This window comes from Geotrypetes seraphini, chromosome 1, assembly GCF_902459505.1.
Source record: "Geotrypetes seraphini chromosome 1, aGeoSer1.1, whole genome shotgun sequence".
In the NCBI taxonomy this organism is placed as follows: Eukaryota; Metazoa; Chordata; class Amphibia; order Gymnophiona; family Dermophiidae; genus Geotrypetes; species Geotrypetes seraphini.
This window is the reverse complement of record NC_047084.1, coordinates 81,398,436-81,418,585: the sequence shown is the minus strand read 5'-3', so window position 1 is coordinate 81,418,585 and position 20,150 is coordinate 81,398,436. Positions and strand designations below refer to the sequence as shown.

The window sequence follows — 20,150 nt, the reverse complement described above, 5'->3', positions numbered from 1 at the left end:
GGATATGGCGTTACTCGAGAGGGTTCAGAGGAGAGCGACACGTCTGATAAAAGGGATGGAAAACCTTTCATACGCTGAGAGATTGGAGAAACTGGGTCTCTTTTCCCTGGAGAAGAGGAGACTTAGAGGGGATATGATAGAGACTTATAAGATCATGAAGGGCATAGAGAGAGTAGAGAGGGACAGATTCTTCAAACTTTCTAAAAATAAAAGAACAAGAGGGCACTCGGAAAAGTTGAAAGGGGACAGATTCAAAACGAATGCTAGGAAGTTCTTCTTTACCCAACGAGTGGTGGACAACTGGAATGTGCTTCCAGAGGGCGTAATAGGGCAGAGTACAGTACTGGGGTTTAAGAAAGGATTGGACAATTTCCTGCTGGAAAATGGGATAGAAGGGTATAAATAGAGGATTACTGGACCTGTTGGGCCGCCGCGTGAGCGGACTTCTGGGCATGATGGACCTCAGGTCTGACCCAGCAGAGGCATTGCTTATGTTCTTATGTTTCCTATGCCAGGTGCTGATGTTCTGGAGGCAGATATGTAAAGTTTTTATTATGATTTTTATGGCGGGGGGGGGGTGTCAGTGAACACTTGGGGGAGTGTGTGGGGGATTTTGTGTTTGCAGTGGTTATCTGGTCACTTTGGATATCTTCTGGGCACTTAGACCTGGTTTTACATCGTCTAAGTTGCTATGTATAAGTTCCGTGTAGGCAGCCTCGTTAAACTTTGAGTTATACTTGCAGTACAACTAAGTCTAGGACGGCCCACGTCCCGCCCAAATCCCGCCCTCACCACTCCTCCTAAAACACCCCTTTTAGCTCTGGGCGTACAGCAGCGCTGAAAGATCCTAAGTTGTTTTGAGATATGTCTAAACCCCGGTTTGATTATCGGCACTTGGACGACTTGTCTTACTGATCGTCCAAGTGCCGATTTAGGCCGGTTTTTAGACATATTTCTATTTTGATTATAAGCCCCTATATGTTTATGTTAATTAAAACTCTGTATATATCGCTTAAACTACAAATAAAGATCAAAGCTGTTTCATTGCTGTAGCAAACTATGCTACAATGAATGCCTACATACAGATTACATAAAAGTAAGCACAATCATTATGTGAACCTACATTTTACACACATAAAACTGCATATGAGTATATAAGAGTCATTTTCCAGGTGTTTTGCATGGGAAGAAAGCTATATACAATCATATAGTATATGATGGCAGGTATAGACCTTCCAGAAAATGCTGATGACCCATTTCTTCAATTGAACAGTGCTAACAGACAACCTCCTCTTAGCTCTCCTTCCTTATCTCTTTCTCTCCTCCCTCTCTTCTTCTCTCCTCCCACTTTCCTGTTCCCTGCTCCCCTTTCTTTAACTACTTGCTCCCCTCCCGCTCCCCCATCTCTACCCCCTCTTCCCTTCCTGTGCTCCTCCTCCCCTTCTCTCTCTACATCTTCTCACCTGTTTCTTCTTCGAATGCCTAAAATTTTATTGCCCTGTAACTTTATTGTGAATGTCAGTTGTAACCCGTTCTGAGCTCCCGGGAGAACGGGATAGAAATCTAAACAAACAGATAAATAAATAAAAAGACCTGTACAGTCAATCCAGTCTGCCCAACGAGATAAACTCATAGCATAAGAACAAAAGAGTTGCCATATTGGGACAGACCGAAGGTCCATCAAGCCCAGAATCTTGTTTCCAACAGTGGCCCACCCAGGACCCAAGTACCTAGCTAGATCCCAGGTAAACAGATTTTATGCTGCTAATCCTAGGAATAAGCAGTGGATTTCCCCAAGCTATATCAATAATGGCCTATGAACTTCTCTTTTAGGAAATTATCCAAACCTTTTTTTAAACCCGCTAAGCTAACTGATTTCACCATATTCTCTGGCAACGAATTCCATTGTTTAATTACATAAGGTATGATGCAATCCTACATATGCATACTTGATCTTGATTTATCCAAGAAGGGACAGACCATAGAAATCTGCCCAGCGCTGGCCTTGTTTCCCAACTACTGAAGCTGTTGTCGAATCTCCACTTCAGCCCATCCAGATCTGTCCAGCCATGATCAGAGCAAGGACCATAGAAACCTGCCTAGCACTGACTTTGTTTCCCAATTACTGGAGTTGCCTTCTAAGCATAACTAAATTTATTCGGTTTTATTTTCATTCCATGCAGGATTCCTTTGCGTTTATCCCATTCAGTTTGGAATTTCACTACCATTTTCATCTCCACCATCTCCCACAGGAGGACATTCCAGGTATCTACCACCCTCTCTGTGAAAAAGTACTTTCTGATGTTGTTTCTGAGTCTCTCCCCCCCCCCCCCCCACACACACACACATTAAATTCCACATTCTTGATTATGACCGGAATAGCCATCCAGATGATTACACGTAACTGGAAGAGTTACGACAGACTGAATTACACATTTTGGTGGGCAAATATTTGTTCCACGTATAAATATGAGAGAATGAATCCGGAGTGTTTGGGGTCTAGTATAACATTCAATAAGGTGTGGAGCCCATTGACTGCATATGTTGAATTGCAATGAATGTCAGGCATCTCCCTTTTTACAGATTCCTTACACATCCAAGTGGGGGGAGGGGAAGGTATTTGGGATTGCTAAAGGTATTTATCTATAATATTGCAACAATATATGCATGTGCAGTGTAATAGTTCTGTGAGGAAGGGAGGGAGGAAAGGATTGGTAATGGATTAATTTTGTGTATTTTAAGTACGTTACGTATAACGCTCATATTTTATATAGTTGTATTGCACTGTCAAAATTTGAAAATCAATAAAGAATTTAAAAAAAAAAAAATTCACATTATTGGAGGCATTATTGCATTCATGTTAACAATAATGGTTTTCTTTTCCATTTAATATTTCCATTAATATTTAAATGAGCTAATTACAATGGTAAGATTAGCTCCATAGTTCTTGATTGGTTCTCCAAATTCTTGCGCTCCTGCTCTTACATGGTTAACATGAGCGGCACCTCATCCTCCCCTTGGACCCCGACTTGTGCTGTCCCACAATCCCCAATCCTCCCCAATCCTCTTTACATGTCCTCCCTGAAACTACTCCAACTATCCCCCATTGAAACTCTTTACACTTACGCTGATGACATCCTCGTCCTCCTTGAGACCGACTCGAACCTCACTAACCTCTCCACGAACATATCCTCATGCATAAAGAACCTCCAATCCTGGGCATTCACAATGCATATGAAACTAAACGAGTCTAAAACAAAACTCCTTTGGCTCGGCCCAAAATTAGACCATCTACCTTCCTCCATCCCATTGTCCTCCGGCCCCCCATTACAGCGCGAGTTCTCAAGCAAAGTTCTGGGTGTCACCTTAGACTCTTCTCTATCCTTCAACGAACATCTCCAATCCCTGGTGAAGAAATGCTTCTTCAGCCTTCACATGCTAAGGAAAGTCAGACCCTATTTTCACCAAAAACACTTCGCAGTCCTAGTACAATCCATCATCCTCTCCAGATTGGATTATTGCAATTCTATCTACCTCAGCCTAACCAAGAAAAGCCTCCACAGACTTCAGCGGATTCAGAACGCCGCAGCTAAGCTTGTTTTCGCGAAAAGCAAATTTGATCACGTCTCACCACTCCTGTCTAAGCTCCATTGGCTCCCAGTAATCCCCAGGATCCACTTCAAATGTGCGTGTCTGGCCTATAAGATCCTACATGGCATCCTTCCTGCCGTTATCCCTCTATCCTGGAACTCCCCAACCCCTACTTCCTCCAGATCCTCCCAAATTTTTAAACTATCCTTCCCTTCCATAAAAGGTATTTCCCATGCAGGCAAACTTGGGTCATCCCTCCCCTTTAGAATCACTGAGATCTGGAATAACCTCACCTCCCCACTCCGAACCTCAAGCTCCCTCCAACTCTTCCGCAAACACCTAAAAACCTGGCTATTCTCAAAACTGTAACACTTCCCCCCTCTTAGGCCTCTCACCTTCCCCCTTTACACCTAACTCTTTAATCTCTCCACTGTAGTTCCTCTCTCATCCTTCTTCCTGTAAACCGTGCCGAGCTCCGCATTCGTGGAGATGGTGCGGTATATAAACCCAAGGTTTAGTTTAGTTTAGTTTAATCAGCTTATTTAAATGTCACACAGATCACATTAAAACAGTGGCATAGCGAAAGTGAGTGATACCTAGGGTGGAGATGCCCCTCCCATGCCCTCTTCTATCCCCCACCCCCACCCCGCCAAACACATACTCCCCTTCCCTTCCCCCATACCTCTTTAATTTTCTTGGTGTGAACAGCATCACCAACTTGCTGCCCACGTCGGTGTCGGCTCTCCCTCTGATATCACTGCCTAGGTGCGGGACCCGGACGTCGGAGAGAGACGACTCCAATGCGGGCAGCAAGTTTGTGATGCTGCTCACGTCGGCAAAATTGAAGAGGTACAGGTGAAGGGAAGGGGCACATGTGCGCGGCAGGGAGGGTCAGGAAGGAACCGTGGGGGGGGGGGGAAGAATGTGAGAAGAGGAGGATGGATGCCAGTGCCCTGCCAAGATGGGGTATGGGGTGGAAAGCGAACCCCCCAGCCCTTACAACGCCACTGCATTAAAGCAAATGTCTGCATTCATGTTGTTGTTGACACAGATCTCCAATTGTACCTCTTCAGGTGTAATTTGATTCGCGAGTTGGGAAGTACACGGTAATGCACATTTCTACATGCATATATGCATTCTATTTAATGCAGCATTCGTTAAAGGGTGTAAGGTTTTAGAGAACAGAATACTGAACACATGGTGGTCACATGGTGGTTCCCAGGTGCTTTTATCACAGTTTAATAAATAGGCCCTTAAGTGGCTCATCCTAGATCACAGAAAATGCCAGCGATACAAAATGAACTTGACCTAAGCTGTAACATTTCATAATAAAATTATACGAGATAATAATCATCCCCTTCCCTTACCTGTGCTTCAAGTGCCACAATTCTAATTTTCAGATCATCTATAGTTTGATCTTGTCTTTGTAGTTCATTGTTCAGTGTTTCAGTCTAAAATGAGATAAATTAGCAAGAGCTTTCAAAATGTACTATGGTACAACAGAGAAATGATAATACTACAGGTGCAATATCCTTTATCTAAAATCCTTGGGACCAGGCATATTTTGGTATTTGGAACTTTTCAGATTTTGGAATGGTAATGCTAAATCAGAAAATGACAGACCAAAAGACCATAAAATTGCCGCCAGACTTTATTATTTCAAATTAAGGCAAACATCAAACACTTCAAACACACATATGTTCCAAACTATGGGACTGGAGCAATGCCTTCAAACATAAATGAAGTGTTAAATTTTGTTTTTCAGAGCTTTTTGGTTTTTGGAATTGTTGGACAAAGGATCTGGTACCTCTACTTCTTTTAATGGCAATAATTCCTTTTGGTATTGTGTTAAACAACCTTATAAGGCACTATTTAAAGTCTTATTCCTGGAATTATTATTATTTTTTTTTTCTGTTTTAGCCATAGACCTCAGAAACACCCCTACTCCGTCCCGTACAGGTTATGTTCTCATAACGGGGAGATTCATGTGTATCCTCCTCATCGTTCAAGGCTTAAATTTTAATAGCTAATGCTCAATACTTTTATGTTTTTTTAAACACTTTTTATAACTTTTAAAACGACTAATGAAGTATGTGTACTTATCTTCAAAAGTGTTGCTGTACTAGGCTGGTGGACCCGACATGTTTCGCTGCCGCTTCATCAGGGATCCATTCTTGCCGTTAACCACCATCCCGCATAGACTCTTCAAATACAAGAGCGGCTTAGTAATATGATTCTGTATTTTTTGCTTTAGAGTGGATCCCTGACGAAGCGGCAGCGAAACATGTCGGGTCCACCAGCCTAGTACAGCAACACTTTTGAAGATAAGTACACATACTTCATTAGTCGTTTTAAAAGTTATAAAAAGTGTTTAAAAAAACATAAAAGTATTGAGCATTAGCTATTAAAATTTAAGCCTAGACCGATGAGGAGGTTACACATGAATCTCCCCGTTATGAGAACATAACCTGCATGGGACGGAGGAGGGGTGTTTCTGAGGTCTATGGCTAAAACAGAAGCAGCAACACCAGATAAGGATCTAAAGGTGTAATATAGAAAGAATACTTTAAAGGTTGAAAGCTTGGAATTGGATATTGGAATAATTCCTTTTGGAGCAGCAGTTAGTGAAAACAACCACCAAGCTGTGAAACTAAGGTTGCTTTTGTGATCCCCAAGTTACGAGGGGCTGCTCTATAATCGGACACCTGATAGGAGCCTACTCTGTAAGAAACATAGGCACTTCCTTTTCTTCATAGAATATTAGTGTAACTATAAGTATTTGCTATGTTAACCATAGAGCTGGGGCAAGTGTGTGCACCTAAATTCTGGTGATATGTGCATTACTTACAGTATTTTGTAAGTTATGCACACAAGTGTGAGTCCTCTCATGCTCCATCATGCTCGTGGGTATGCCTACTAGTAAAATATACCCTATGTAAGAATCAGTATGGACCATATTCTAGTTAGGCACCGGTAAGCGCCCTAATGGCATATAACTTAAGTTGAAATGACACTTTCCAACGCCTAATGCCACTGTAAGTGTGGCTAATTCTGGAAGTGTCGTTAGGCATCATAAAGTGCCTCCGTAGGTGTGATTCACGTGAAAGGTAGGCGCCAGAAAAGCGAGCCTTGGAAAAAAACCTGGCCTATATTTCCGGCGCCTTCCTTTCCCAAAGCTGTGATTTTATAAACCGCACCGTCGGGTGATTGGGATACAAATCAGTGGATGATTTTAAGCCAGCAGCCGCCGGTGCCGCACCGTTTATAGAACCTGAGTCTATGCGCTTATTTACAGAACAGCATTTAATGCAAAAATGTTGGTATATATGTGCACATATGCCACTACTGTAATGACATATATGCATAATCAGAGAGTACCTTTGAGCACATACTTCACAGAAGTGTCCTGCAGGCACTTCAGATTTCAATGGGTAAGCCTCAGTATGATCCTCTAGGCTCGCCCCATAAAAACATAAGAATTTCCATATTGGGACAGACCAAAGGTCCATCAAGCCCAGTATCCTGTTTCCAACAGTGGCCAACCCAGCTCCTAAGTATGTAACATAGAAACATAGAAATAGACGGCAGATAAGGGCCACGGCCCATCTAGTCTGCCCACCCCAAAGACCCTCCCCTACCTTTCTCTGTGAATAGATCCCACGTGTCTGTCCCATTTGGCCTTAAAATCAGGCACGCTGCTGGCCTCAATGACCTGGAGTGGAAGACTATTCCAGCGATCAACTACCCTTTCAGTAAAAAAGAATTTCCTGGTGTCCCCGTGCAGTTTCCCGCCCCTGATTTTCCACGGATGCCCTCTTGTTGCCGCAGGACCCTTGAAAAAGAAGATATCTTCTTCCACCTCGATACTTGAATGTCTCGATCATGTCACCCCTCTCTCTGCATTCCTCGAGATTAATTTATCCAGCCGTTCCTCATACGGGAGATCCTTGAGTCCCGAGACCATCCTGGTGGCCATTCTCTGGACCGACTCAAGTCTCCGCACATCCTTATGGTAATGTAGCTAGATCCCAAGTACTAAAACAGATTCTATGCTGCTTATCCTAGGAATAAGCAGTGGATTTCCCCAAGCCATTTCAATAATGGCCTATGGACTTCTCTTGTAGGAGATTATCCAAACCTTTTTTTAACCCTGCTAAGCTGATTTCACAACATTCTCTGGCAACGAACTACAGAGTTTAATTGCATGTTGTGTGAAAATATTTTCTCTGGTTTGTTTTAAATCTACTACTTATTAGCTTCATCACATTTCCCCTAGTCCTAGTATTTTTGGAAAGAGTGAACAAGTGATTCGCATCTACCCTTTCCATTCCCCTGAGCCTTTATTATATCACCCCCTGAGCCATCTCTTCTCCAAGCTGAAGAGCCCTAGCCGCTTTAGCTTTTCCTCATAGGGAAGTCATTTCATCCCTTTTATAAAAGCATAATGTACGTGAGGAATGTTCTAGTTGTGAATTTTAAAGAATTATTATTATGCTGCATATCAGAGAAGGGCCAACCAAAGGAACTCCTCTGTGTCTTCCTTCATGTAGGTTAATCCCCAAGTCCTATAAAGAGCACTAAAAATCGTGCATGCAATTTTGGTCACATACCTAAGTTGTGCGTGCACTTTAATTGAATAACAAACTAATTAGCACCAACTGGCTTGTTCTTATTTCTTTGTTCTGTTTTTCCTGATATGTCATGGACCGCCTGTACTTACACTCTGTAAAGACTTATTATGAATATGAGGTCTATGTTTGTATTTATATGACAAAATGCTAATAAAACTGATTGAACTTAACAAGCAGTTACTGATGATAATTCATATCAATTGCATATTACATGCAAGTCTAAAAAGGGGACATGGAAATGGGTGAAGCAGGGGCATTACTTTTAGTTACGTGATAATTATAGAATACGAAATTCTTAATATTTACTCAGCGCTGAAAAAGTACATTTATAAACAGCACAGCTAAACTTTCTCTTGTGTAATAATCTTCAGAACCCTCAGAGGGCTGGAGGAAAGTCACGAGTGGAGTTCCGCAGGGGTCTGTACTTGGACCGCTGCTGTTCAATGTATTTATTAATGACCTGGAAACGGGGACGAAATGTGAAGTTATAAAATTTGCGGATGACACTAAACTCTGTAGAAGGGTCAGAACTATGGAAGAGTGTGAGGACCTACAAAGGGACCTAAGCAAACTGGAAGAGTGGGCGAATAAATGGCAGATGAAATTCAATGTAGGGAAATGCAAGGTCATGCATATAGGGAGAAAGAACCCGATGTTCAGCTACCAAATGGGGGGACTAGTATTAGAGGGAAGTAACCTTGAAAGAGATTTGGGTGTACTGGTGGATACAACAATGAAGTCAACGACGCAATGCGCAGCAGCCGCGAAGAAAGCGAACAGAATGTTGGGTATTATTAAAAATGGTATTACGACCAGAACAAAAGAAGTCATCCTGCCGTTGTATCGGGCAATGGTGCGTCCGCACCTGGAGTACTGTGTTCAGTATTGGTCACCGCACCTTAAGAAGGATATGGCAATACTTGAGAGGGTCCAGAGGAGAGCGACACGAATGATTAAGGGCATGGAAAACCTTTCATACTCTGAAAGATTGGAGAAGCTGGAGCTCTTCTCCCTGGAAAAGCGGAGACTCAGAGGAGACATGATAGAGACCTACAAGATCATGAAGGGCATAGAGAAAGTGGAGAGAGACAGATTCTTCAAACTTTCAAAACATAAAAGAACAAGAGGGCACTCGGAAAAATTGGAAGGGGATAGATTCAAAACAAATGCTAGGAAGTTTTTCTTTACTCAGCGGGTGGTGGACACTTGGAATGCGCTTCCAGAGGATGTAATAGGGCAGAGTACGGTACTGGGGTTTAAGAAAGGATTGGACAATTTCCTGTTGGAAAAGGGGATAGAGGGGTATAGATAGAGGATTATTACGCAGGTTCTGGACCTGTTGGGCCGCCGCGTGAGCGGACTGCTGGGCACGATGGACCTCAGGTCTGACCCGGCAGAGGCATTGCTTATGTGCTTATGTGCTTATGTTTCACACGGGCCACTCTGTCTCTGATTCACCTGAATTAGCTTCACACGCTAATACATTCCTTTTCCATTAAATAAAGAGGGACATCGTTTTAAGCTAAGTACTTTCGTACATTGAAATAACATGATTAATTTTTTTTTTAAATATGTTTTTGATGGAAAAACAAATGAATTAGCACGCGACGCTCATGACAATTCAGGTGAATCATGGACAGAGTGACTCGGGTGAAACTAATCATCTCTGAGGCTTCTGAAGATTTAGGGCTCCTTTTACAAAGGTGCGTTAGGGTCTTAATGTGCGGTAAAATGCCGCGCTTGCTAGCCGCTACCGCCTCCTCTTGAGCAGGCAGTAGTTTCTGGGGTAGCGCGCATTATAGCGCACGCTAGTCCGGTGCGTGCGCTAAAAACGCTAGCGCACCTTTGTAAAAGGAGCCCTTAATGTACTGTAAGTGCTTTTGGCTTCAAAAATATGTGGCTTAATATGCAGCGTAATCGCCTCATACAAAGAAATTTCAGTGCCTAACTTAAGACACCGTTTATAGAATATGCCCTTTAGTGCTCAATGCTATTCTACAAAGAGCGCTCATCCTGGAGCAATAACCTTGTGTGCCAATCTTTGGTAGTACTCAATTTTCGGCGCCATTTAAAGAACGCCCCACTAGTGATCAATTTTATAACATTTAGGGCTCCTTTTACGAAGCCACGTTAGCGGTTTAACTCGCGTAATAGCGTGCGCTAAACTGCCGGCCGCGCTAGCCGCTACCGCCTCCTCTTGAGCAGGCGGTAGTTTTTTTGCTAGCGCGGGGGGGGGGGTTAGCGCCTGATAGAAAGTCACGTGCGATAAAGCCGTTAAAACGGCTTTGTAAAAGGAGCCCTTAATATATTAATTTCTCTTCAATATTGTATATTCAATAATATATTCAATAATGTATATTTATCTTATCTTTCCTTTTGTTCATTTACCTTTACACATCCATAGAAACATAGAAACATAGAAGATGACAGCAGATAAGGGCCATAGCCCATCAGGTCTGCCCACTCTACTGACCCACCCCCAAGTCTACTATCCTAGGGATCCCACTCCTGGTGACAGGTTCCCTTGGCTTAACCCTCTAAGGGGTCCCCTCATGGGCATCCCATTTGCTCTTAAATTCTTGCATGCTGTTTGCCTCGATCATCTGCACCGGGAGCTCGTTCCAAGGATCAACCACTCTCTCGGTGAAGAAATATTTCCTGGTGTCGCCATGAAATTTCCCGCCCCTGAGTTTGAGCAGATGCCCTCTTGTGGCTGAGGGTCCTTTGAAAAAGAGAATCTCTTCTTCCATCTCGATACGGCCGGTAATATACTTAAACGTCTCGATCATGTCTCCTCTCTCCCTACATTCCTCGAGTGAGTACAGCCACAAATTTTTCAGCCTTTCCTCGTACGATAGATCCTTGAGCCCCGAGACCATCCTGGTGGCCATCCGTTGCACCAACTTTACTCTCAGCACATCTTTTCGGTTGTGTGGCCTCCAGAATTGGGGGAGGGAGGGGAATAAATATTGATGGTGACATTTGGGTAACTTTATTCTTCATTTATACTATAAGTTATGTTATATTATGTTACTATTATATGTAGGAAAACTAAAAATTTTGAATGATATATGTTACCTGTACAGATATTAGTGTGATGTATGTAATACCTACTGTTCTTTTATTTGTATGGCACTGTTTTAGATTAAAAATCAATAAAGATTTAAAAAAATTTTCTCTTCACTATTTTAGTTTTATTATTGAGATTCCCTCTTGGAGAACATGAAAGTTTTCTTACAAATCATGTGTTTCATATCTTACCTCATGTATTACATTGCGCAGGAGTTGATGCTGGTACAGAATAACTTTCTGTAAGTGATAAATCTGTTCCTGTAAAGTAGAATTCTTGACCCTAAGAGGCATACAACTGGAAAACAAAACAATAATTGTGCACTGTTTATAACAATTTAGCTGAATGCTATTATATCAGGAATAAGGTTACCAGATTTTACTCACACAAAATCCGGACCGATGGCCACGCCCACAGACATGCCCAGTTCCACCTGGTTCTGCCCTGTTCTGTCCAAGTCCCGCCCCAGCCCTGTCCTCCTCAACCTGTACTCTTGCTCGAGAGCTGCGTCGGGAGGGAAATCTGCACATGCGCAGGTGTGATGCAGTGGTGTCGCATGCATGCACGCATGCATGTACGCACGTGATGTCACTTCATTGCATCTGCGCATGCGCAAATGCCCTCCTGATGCGGCTTCCAACCTGGAAGTTTTTCAAAATCTGGGTTTTGAAAAGCCAACTGCACATGTCCCCTAAAAATCTGGATGCCTAGTAACCCTGATCAGGAATGGGCAGCCTAAAAGGTATTATGCTTGTTACCCTACAATTTTTTCACTGGGGTTGATATTCAAAGAGATTTAACAAACCATTATCAGCTCCTGGTCAGTTACTTTGCTTGTTTAGGACTTGACAAAACCTTTGCCTTCCAGGCTGCCAAGCTAAACCCATGGCTAGCCCAAATGGTCCTCAAGGCCCCCAACTACCTCGGCTTTAGAAAATTACTCAAAACTCACCTCTTCCACGGCCAGGACCCTTAATGCCCCTTCTTAATTAACCAAAACCTCTCCCCCTCCTCTACTGTACTACCTCACCACCCACTTCCCTACTTCTTCCAACCTCATCTACTTCGTTGTCCCCAACTTTGATCAACTGGAATTGAACCGCTTGTAACTCTGTTTAATTGATGTGAACCGCCTAGAACTCCCTGGGTATGACGGTATACAAAAATAAAGTTATTATTATTATTATTATTATAACTGGTCATATTCAGTGACACAACCAGTTAGCACTGAACACAAAATCGGTAGAGACTATTATAAAGAACAAAATTACAGAGCATATACAAAAGCATGTATTAATGAGACAAAGTCAACATGGATTTGGTCAAGGGAAATCTTGCCTCACCAATCTATTACATTTCTTCAAAGGGTCAAATAAACATGCAGATAAAGGTGAGCCAGTCGATATTGTGTATTTGGATTTTCAAAAGGAATTTGAGAAAGTGCCTCATGAAAGACTTCTGAGGAAATTAGAGTCATAGGATAGGAGGAAATGTCCTATTATGGATTAAGAACTGGTTAAACGATAGAAAACAGATTAAGGTTAAATGGTCAATATTCTCAACGGAGGAGAGTAAATAGTGGAGTTCCCCAGGGGTCTGTGCTGAGACTGCTGCTCTTTAACATATTTATCCATGATCTAGAAATGGGAATAGGTAGTGAGATAATTAAAGTTGCTGATGACACAAAGCTGTTCAAAGTTGTTAAATCGCAAGAGGATTGTGAAAAATTGCAAGAGGACCTTGCGAGACTGGGCTTCAAAATGGCAGATGACATTCAAGGTGAGCAAGTGCATTGCATGTGGGAAAGAAAAGCCCAAACTATAGCTACGTGATGCAGGGTTCCATAGTGGGAAATCATCACCCAGGAAAAGGATCTAGACGTCATCACTGAGGCAATGTTAAAACCCTCAGCTCAGCGTGCAGTGGCAGCTAAGAAAGCAAATAGAATGTTAGGAATTATCAGGCAAGGAATGGAAAACAAAGATGGGAGTGTTATAATGTCCTTGTATCACTCTTTGGTGCGGCCACACCTCGAATACTATGTGTAAATCTGATGACCACATCTCCCGCCTAAAAGAAAAGTCCATAAGCCATAATCCTTGGTAGTTGACACAAGTAATGACAGTCTATAAGCCTCTCAGATCTTTAAGGTCAGAGGGAGCGATGCAATTATCTTTAAACGAGTTTTCACATGTACGAGTATCTGAAATCTCAATATCAGGGGTGTCATTGGGAAATAAACCAACAGGATCATTAAGAGCACTTTTGGGTTTCTAGAAATTTATGAAAATACTAAAGACTACTTTGTGGATGCTTTTAACTCAGGGATCTCAAAGTCCCTCCTTGAGGGCCGCAATCCAGTCGGGTTTTCAGGATTTCCCCAATGAATATGCATGAGATCTATGTGCCTGCACTACTTTCAATGCATATTCACTAGGGAAATCCTGAAAATCCGACTGGACTGCAGCCCTCAAGGAGGGACTTTGAGATCCCTGTAACTGAATGAATAATAACATTTTTATGAGGATATTGAGACTGTTTCATGCTCTATGTATGTTTTATTACTATGAGTGTATTTTGTAAGCCACTTAGGTATAAGTGGGTAAGAAATTTTTTAACTACATATTCCTACAATAAGCTGCAAAAAAAATCTGTTTTATTACTTGGGATCTTGCCGGTACTTGTGTTGGAAACAGGATACTAGGCTTGATGGACCTTCAATCTGTCCCATTATGGCAAATCTTATGTTCTTATGGTTATTTGGGGGACATTCTGGGGGGCAGAATCAGTGCTTTGCCGGTAAAATGCCAATATTCAGCACTTAGCTGGCCGAGGTAACTACATAAAAGTAAGTCCCATCTTTATGCGGTTCTAGTGTGACCATATGGCTCCAGAAAAAAGGGGATTGAGACATCCGGGTTTTACTTCCATTGAAAGCAACCAAGATGTCTCAATCTGTTCTCCTTACTTTCAATGCTTTCAATGGAAGTAAAACCCGGATGTCTCAATCCGTCCCCTTTTTTCTGGAGCCATATGGTCACACTCGTTTGCCATAACCACTTAAGTACTGAATATCACACTTAACTGGCTATGATTTTGCTGGTTCCATATATCCAAACATTCAATGCCAGAGCCTGGACAGGGCCGTCATTGAATTTCCAGGGATAATACTGGCAGTGATCGGCAAAACATTGATTGCAGCCAGACTAATATCAAGCCCTTTATTTCTAAGTTTAAGATATTCTAAAGCTATCCGTCTTTCACCTAAATTTGCTCTGCTGAGTCTGGAGTAGAATGGAAAGGTGATCTACCCTTGATTCATTACAGACCCCCTGGCAAAAAAAAACAAAAAAAACCCAGTCATACCGGCATCCAGTTTTTAATCAATTTTAATCTCATTGTGAAATTTTTCTAATATGTTTGGAGTCAAAGATTCTACCCAATTAAGGGGCTTATTAAAGGTATTAGACACTTATCTCAATTTGTGTCCACAACTCAATGTTTAACAAGCCTAAACAGCAAAATTGAGGGAACACTCCCTCAAAACTGTCAAATTAAATCAATTTAAGCCAATAATTGTTTGTCAGCTCCAATTAACAGCCTAGGTGATAGGTGAGCTGTAAATATAATAAATTATTAAATTAAGTTGTGTAAACAATTGACCTTATTTTTCAAATTGCATGTTCAAACGTGTGAGCTGAGCATACATTTTGGCATGCAAATTTATAGGAGGTGGTAATTATAATCCCCCCCTCCACCGCACACACACTAAGGTAAGAGAAACCCGCGTAGAACTTATGTACTAAATGGTGAGACCTTGGTTAAGACCACGGCGGAACGCGATCTAGGGGTGATCATTAGTGAGGACATGAAGGTCGCCAATCAAGTGGAGAAGGCTTCCTCCAGGGCAAGACAATTGATGGGGTGTATTCGCAGAGGTTTTGTCAGCAGGAGACCCGAAGTCATGATGCCGCTGTACAGATTCATGGTGAGGCCTCACTTGGAGTACTGTGTTCAGTTTTGGAGACCACACTATTGAAAGGATGTGCTAAGGATCGAGTCGGTTCAGCAAACGGCCACCAGGATGGTCTTGGGGCTCAAGGATCTCACGTATGAAGAAAGACTAAAGAAATTGCAGCTGTACTCACTCGAGGAAAGAAGAGAACGGGGAGACATGACTGAAACGTATAAGTACATCACGGGACGTGTCGAGTCAGAAGATGATATCTTCTGGCTCAAGGGACCTTCGACCACCAGAGGGCATCCGCTGAAAATCAGGGGAGGGAAGTTTCATGGTGACTCCAGGAAGTACTTCTTCACCGAAAGAGTGGTGGATCATTGGAACAGACTCCCACTCCAGGTGATAGAGGCCAGCAGCGTAACGGATTTTAAGAGAAAATGGGATACTCACGTGGGATCTTTTAGGGAGTGAATTCAGGGGAGGGGATATTTGGAATGGGCAGACTTGGTGGGCTATAGCCCTTTTCTGCCACTTTTTCTATGTTTCTATGTTTAAGCAAACCGATCGTGTACCGATCGGTTTGCGACCCCCCTTAATGAGCAAATTTCCCTTCGGCCTGATTCACTTACCTCTCCTGCGATCCACTTCGAATCCATGCATGCAAATGAGGAGAAAGGCATGCAAATTGGACAGCGACCCGATTCACTACATAAAATTTCAACGATCAACGGAAGAAGCGACTGCTGGGGACCAGTTATTCAGTGGTTTCCAACTGCATATTAGAGGTCTGCACGGGAATGGGGATCGCGGGAATCCCACGGGTCCTTTGGGGGTCCTGCATGAATCCCCCCCTAACCCACGGAACTCCCATGGGGACCCCCCTCTGGCCCACGGGACTCCCACGAGGATGGAAGGCTTTGGAAGCAGGGTTCATCCATATAATATAATGGACACGTCAGCCTTAGTAAAAGAGGGGGTTTATAAGTTAATTATCTGAACAGAAAACAAAAAAAGGGTTCCACCAAAGAGATTCCACAAGGAAAACAGCAGCACAAACACAAAAGAAACTGTGGAATTGATGATCCTGTCAGAAGTAATTGCTGCTTTTTATGGGGATGGGCGGGAATGGAGGTAATTCTTTGCGGGGATGGGTGGGGATGGAGAGGGTCCTGGCGGGGACGGTGGGGACAGAGAGGATCCTGGCGGGGACGGGCGGGGATGGGTAGGATTTCTGTCCCCGCGCAACTCTCTACTGCATATCCTGCTCTCTGCCCCAACTCAAGCACAAATCTCCAGTCCCGAAGTCCTGCCGCCCTGCACTGCCCCGAAGTCCTGCTCTCTACCCTGAAGTCCTGCTGCCCTGCACTGCCCAGAATCTCCCTGAAGTCCTGCCGCCCTGCACTGCCCTTCCCCGCCCTGCAAGCCCGTGGTTTTAACCCACGAGTTTAAAGCGGGTTAAAACCACGGGCTCGCAGGGCTCAAATCTACTAAAAAAAAAAAAAAGGTAAATAGTAAAAAAAAAGAGATTGCGGGTCCGATGGACCTAAAGTTGGAAGCAGGAGGAATGCTCGGTCCCTCCTGCTCCTTAGGCTCACCAACCCCTCAGGGGCCGGGCCCGCCCTCCCCCCCGACATCAAAGTTGGGAGCTGGAGGGGTGCTCGGTCCCTCCTGCTCCTAGGCCTCCCACCCTCCCGGACTGGTTCTGGTCGGCCCAGGCGGTCAGGTCCAGCCCACCCACCCCGGTACCTGTAAAATAGTTGGGAGCATGAGGGGTGCCCGGTTCCTCCTGCTCCTTGGGAAGGCTCCCCAACATCTTCGGGAGCAGGAGGGGTGCCCGGACCCTCCTCCTGCTCCTATGCACCGCCAAAATCTTCGGGAGCAAGAGGAAACTCCTCCTGCTCCCTCTCTGCTGCCTGCCGCCGCCCAATAGCGGCCTTAGGCCCCGCCCCGGTGCATCATCTGATGCACGGGGAGAGGCCTAAGGCACTGATTGGCTGAGGCGCCTTAGGCTCCTCCCTTTGGAGGGGCCGGGGCATCTCAGCCAATCAGGGACTTCCTTAGGGAGAAGTCTAAGGAAGTCCCTGATTGGCCAAAACAATGGGTGGGAGGCCTAGGAGCAGGAGGGACTGAGCACCCCTCCTGATCACAACTTTTTACTGCCGGGGGTGGGCCGTGCCGGTCTTCGGAGTGGGGGAAGGCGAGGGCCGTGCCGGTTGGGGGGGAGGGGGCGAGGGCAGTGCTGCATGCATGCAGCATTTTTTTAAAAAATACGCTGATGGCAGGAGAGAGTTGGTATCCCTCCTGCTTTTTTCTCTGGGGGGGGGAGGGGAGGAGGGCATGGCAGAGCATGGCAGGCAGGAAAGATCAGAGCCTAGGGGGATGTCCGGCAGATCTCTCTTACCTGATCCCGGATTCTCCTGCTCTCTGCCACCGTTCTCTGAAGTGCAGGCCCGCTTTAAAACCATGAGCTTGCACTGCAGGGAACGGCGGCAGAGAGCAGGAGTGTCCTGGAGAAGGCAAGAGAGATCTGGGCTGGGCTGAGCCCTGACAGCAGTGATAGGAAACTGCTTCTCCTGACTACCTTCAGGGTGTGCGCTTGAGCGGGGATCACTCTGGCCGTGGGTAGGGGGCGTGCTAATGATCGTCCCCATTTACATGCAGGCCTTTACTGAATCAGTCGGCCGGCATGTAATAGGAAACGGATTGTGCACGGTTTGGAGGTTTAGTGAATCCTGCCCTAAGTGAACTACGCAGAAAGCGAGCAGTAAATTTGGCACATTAATAGTTAAATATCTTCCACACCTACTCTCCACCCATGCCACACCTCCTGACTTAAAAAACACCTACACACAAATTCTGTATATGGCGCCTTAAGTTGTGTGTGCAAATCAGTATGCACAGCTGATTTGCACGCACAACTTAATTAACAAGTCTAATTAGTGCTGATACTTGCCAATTAACACCTATTGACACAAACCTGGCATTAATTAGAAGTTACTTGCACAACTTGGTAGGGGCATTCTATAAAGCGGCACACGTTATTTCCAGTGCACTAATCTGCAAATGGGTGTGGCTAGAGGAGGAACATGGGTAGATCGAGGGAGTTCCTGTTATAGAATATGCCTGAGCCGTGCACAATTTAGCCGCTGGTATTTGGCCTGGATTTCCTTAGCCTAAATGGGTGTGCCTAAAAGTTATGACATGTACTGGTGCCAAGCGTGATTCTATATATGGTGTGCACATTTTATAGAATCATGCTAAATGCCGTTCTAGTCAGTGCCAATCATTTGGGCGCTATATATATATATAATCAAGCCTTTAATGCCCAATTTACCATGCGCCAACTGCGAACATACCGAAAAGCTCCTTAATTGGAGATTGATTGATTCAGTGTCCTTGGACAAAAATTCTTGGATGAAAATGGTACAGACTGGGACTACCAAATGAACTGTAGGAAACAATGGATGATGATTATCCATGTGGCTAGTGATATAAGAACGTAAGAATAGCCTTACTGGGTCAGACCAATGGTCCATCAAGCCCAATAGCCCGTTCTCACGGTGGTCAATCCAGGTCACTAGTACTTGGCCAAAACCCAAAGAGTAGCAATGTTCTATGCTACCGATCCAGGGCAAGCAGTGGCTTCCCCCATGTCTTAACAACAGACTATGGACTTTTCTTCCAGGAATTTGTCCAAACCTTTCTTAAAACCAGCTACGCTATCCGCTTTTACCACAACCTCTGGCAACGCATTCCAGATGTTAACTATTCTCTGAGTGAAAAAATATTTCCTCCTATTGGTTTTAAAATTATTTCCCTGCAGATATAAACATATAACCATGTTTCAACAGAGGAGACTTGAATAATGAAAAACTTAGTGAAATTGTGTACTATGTACACACAAAAAAATCATTGGTGGCATTCTCTGAGGCAGAACTGTTTTTTTTTTTTTTTTAACAGTTCTTAGACCCTCTGGGTCAAAGAAACTATATCTAACATTTTGATTCTTCACTAAGCATTTAGGGCTCTTTTTATGAAGCTGCGTTAGGGCATTAACACGCGGAATAGCGCGTGCTACATTGAGCTGGCGTTCTAGCCGCATAGCGCACGGTGTAGCATGCGGTAATATCCCATGTGCGCTAAAAACTCTAGCGCACCTTAGTAAAAGGAGCCCTTAGACTGAAATTTCAAGAAAAATTCTCCACTATGCTTCACAACTTCCTAGAGAAGTGGTCTGAAAAGCTAACGTTTCTTCTGGCTGTTCTTACACATTGACCCATAAATACCTTCCTAATAATTTTTTTTTTTTTGCAGGAAAATAAGGAGAATATTTCATCTTCAACAACATCTATGAAGTTTCCAACATGGCTGTCATAGTCAGACAATCTAAAAACAAATTTTTGGTCGAGAGACGATTCTTTTGATTATGGCCCTCCACGGGCTTCAGGGCAGTTACCGCAGCGGCAGGTCTAGCACGGCTTTGTAAAAGTGGGGTTAAAAAAAAAAAGTTATCATGTACCTAATCATTTTTCCATAGATCAATCTATCTGAAACTGACCTTTCAGGACTTTCTGAGTTTGCCATTCTCTGTAGGATCTCCTTTTCTACCAACTCCTTCTTTTCTAGCAATGTTCTCCTTTCCTAGATAAAGAGAAAACAAGAAATAATTAGTAATTTATGTTTTACTAACTGCCTGAAATGGCCAGTATTTAGGAAAAAGCTCTTGTCATTAAAATGAAACCTTGTTTCAGCATCAACTAGGAAGTGCTAAACAGATGGTTAACCTGATATTACACTTCTCCCTCCCCATTCGTGGTTTCGGCATTCGCAATTTCACATATTCACGATTTTTTGGGGAGGGGGGAAAAAAAGAAAACCCCCTCACAGTTTAGCCTTC

At 43.7% G+C, this 20,150-nt stretch overlaps 1 protein-coding gene across 3 annotated transcripts in view; it reads right to left on the bottom strand.

Moving 5' to 3' along the window:
• CCDC68 (coiled-coil domain containing 68) overlaps positions 1-20,150 on the bottom strand; it is a 91,736-nt gene that overhangs the window by 6,598 nt on the left and 64,988 nt on the right. For all 3 annotated transcript variants that reach the window (XM_033929225.1, XM_033929224.1, XM_033929226.1), the window contains exons 8-10: positions 19,812-19,894; positions 11,484-11,589; positions 4,959-5,042 (exon numbers count right to left, since the gene is read on the bottom strand). In XM_033929225.1, coding sequence (XP_033785116.1) covers positions 4,959-5,042; positions 11,484-11,589; positions 19,812-19,894 — 273 coding nt within the window. The remainder of the gene's footprint in view (positions 1-4,958; positions 5,043-11,483; positions 11,590-19,811; positions 19,895-20,150) is intronic.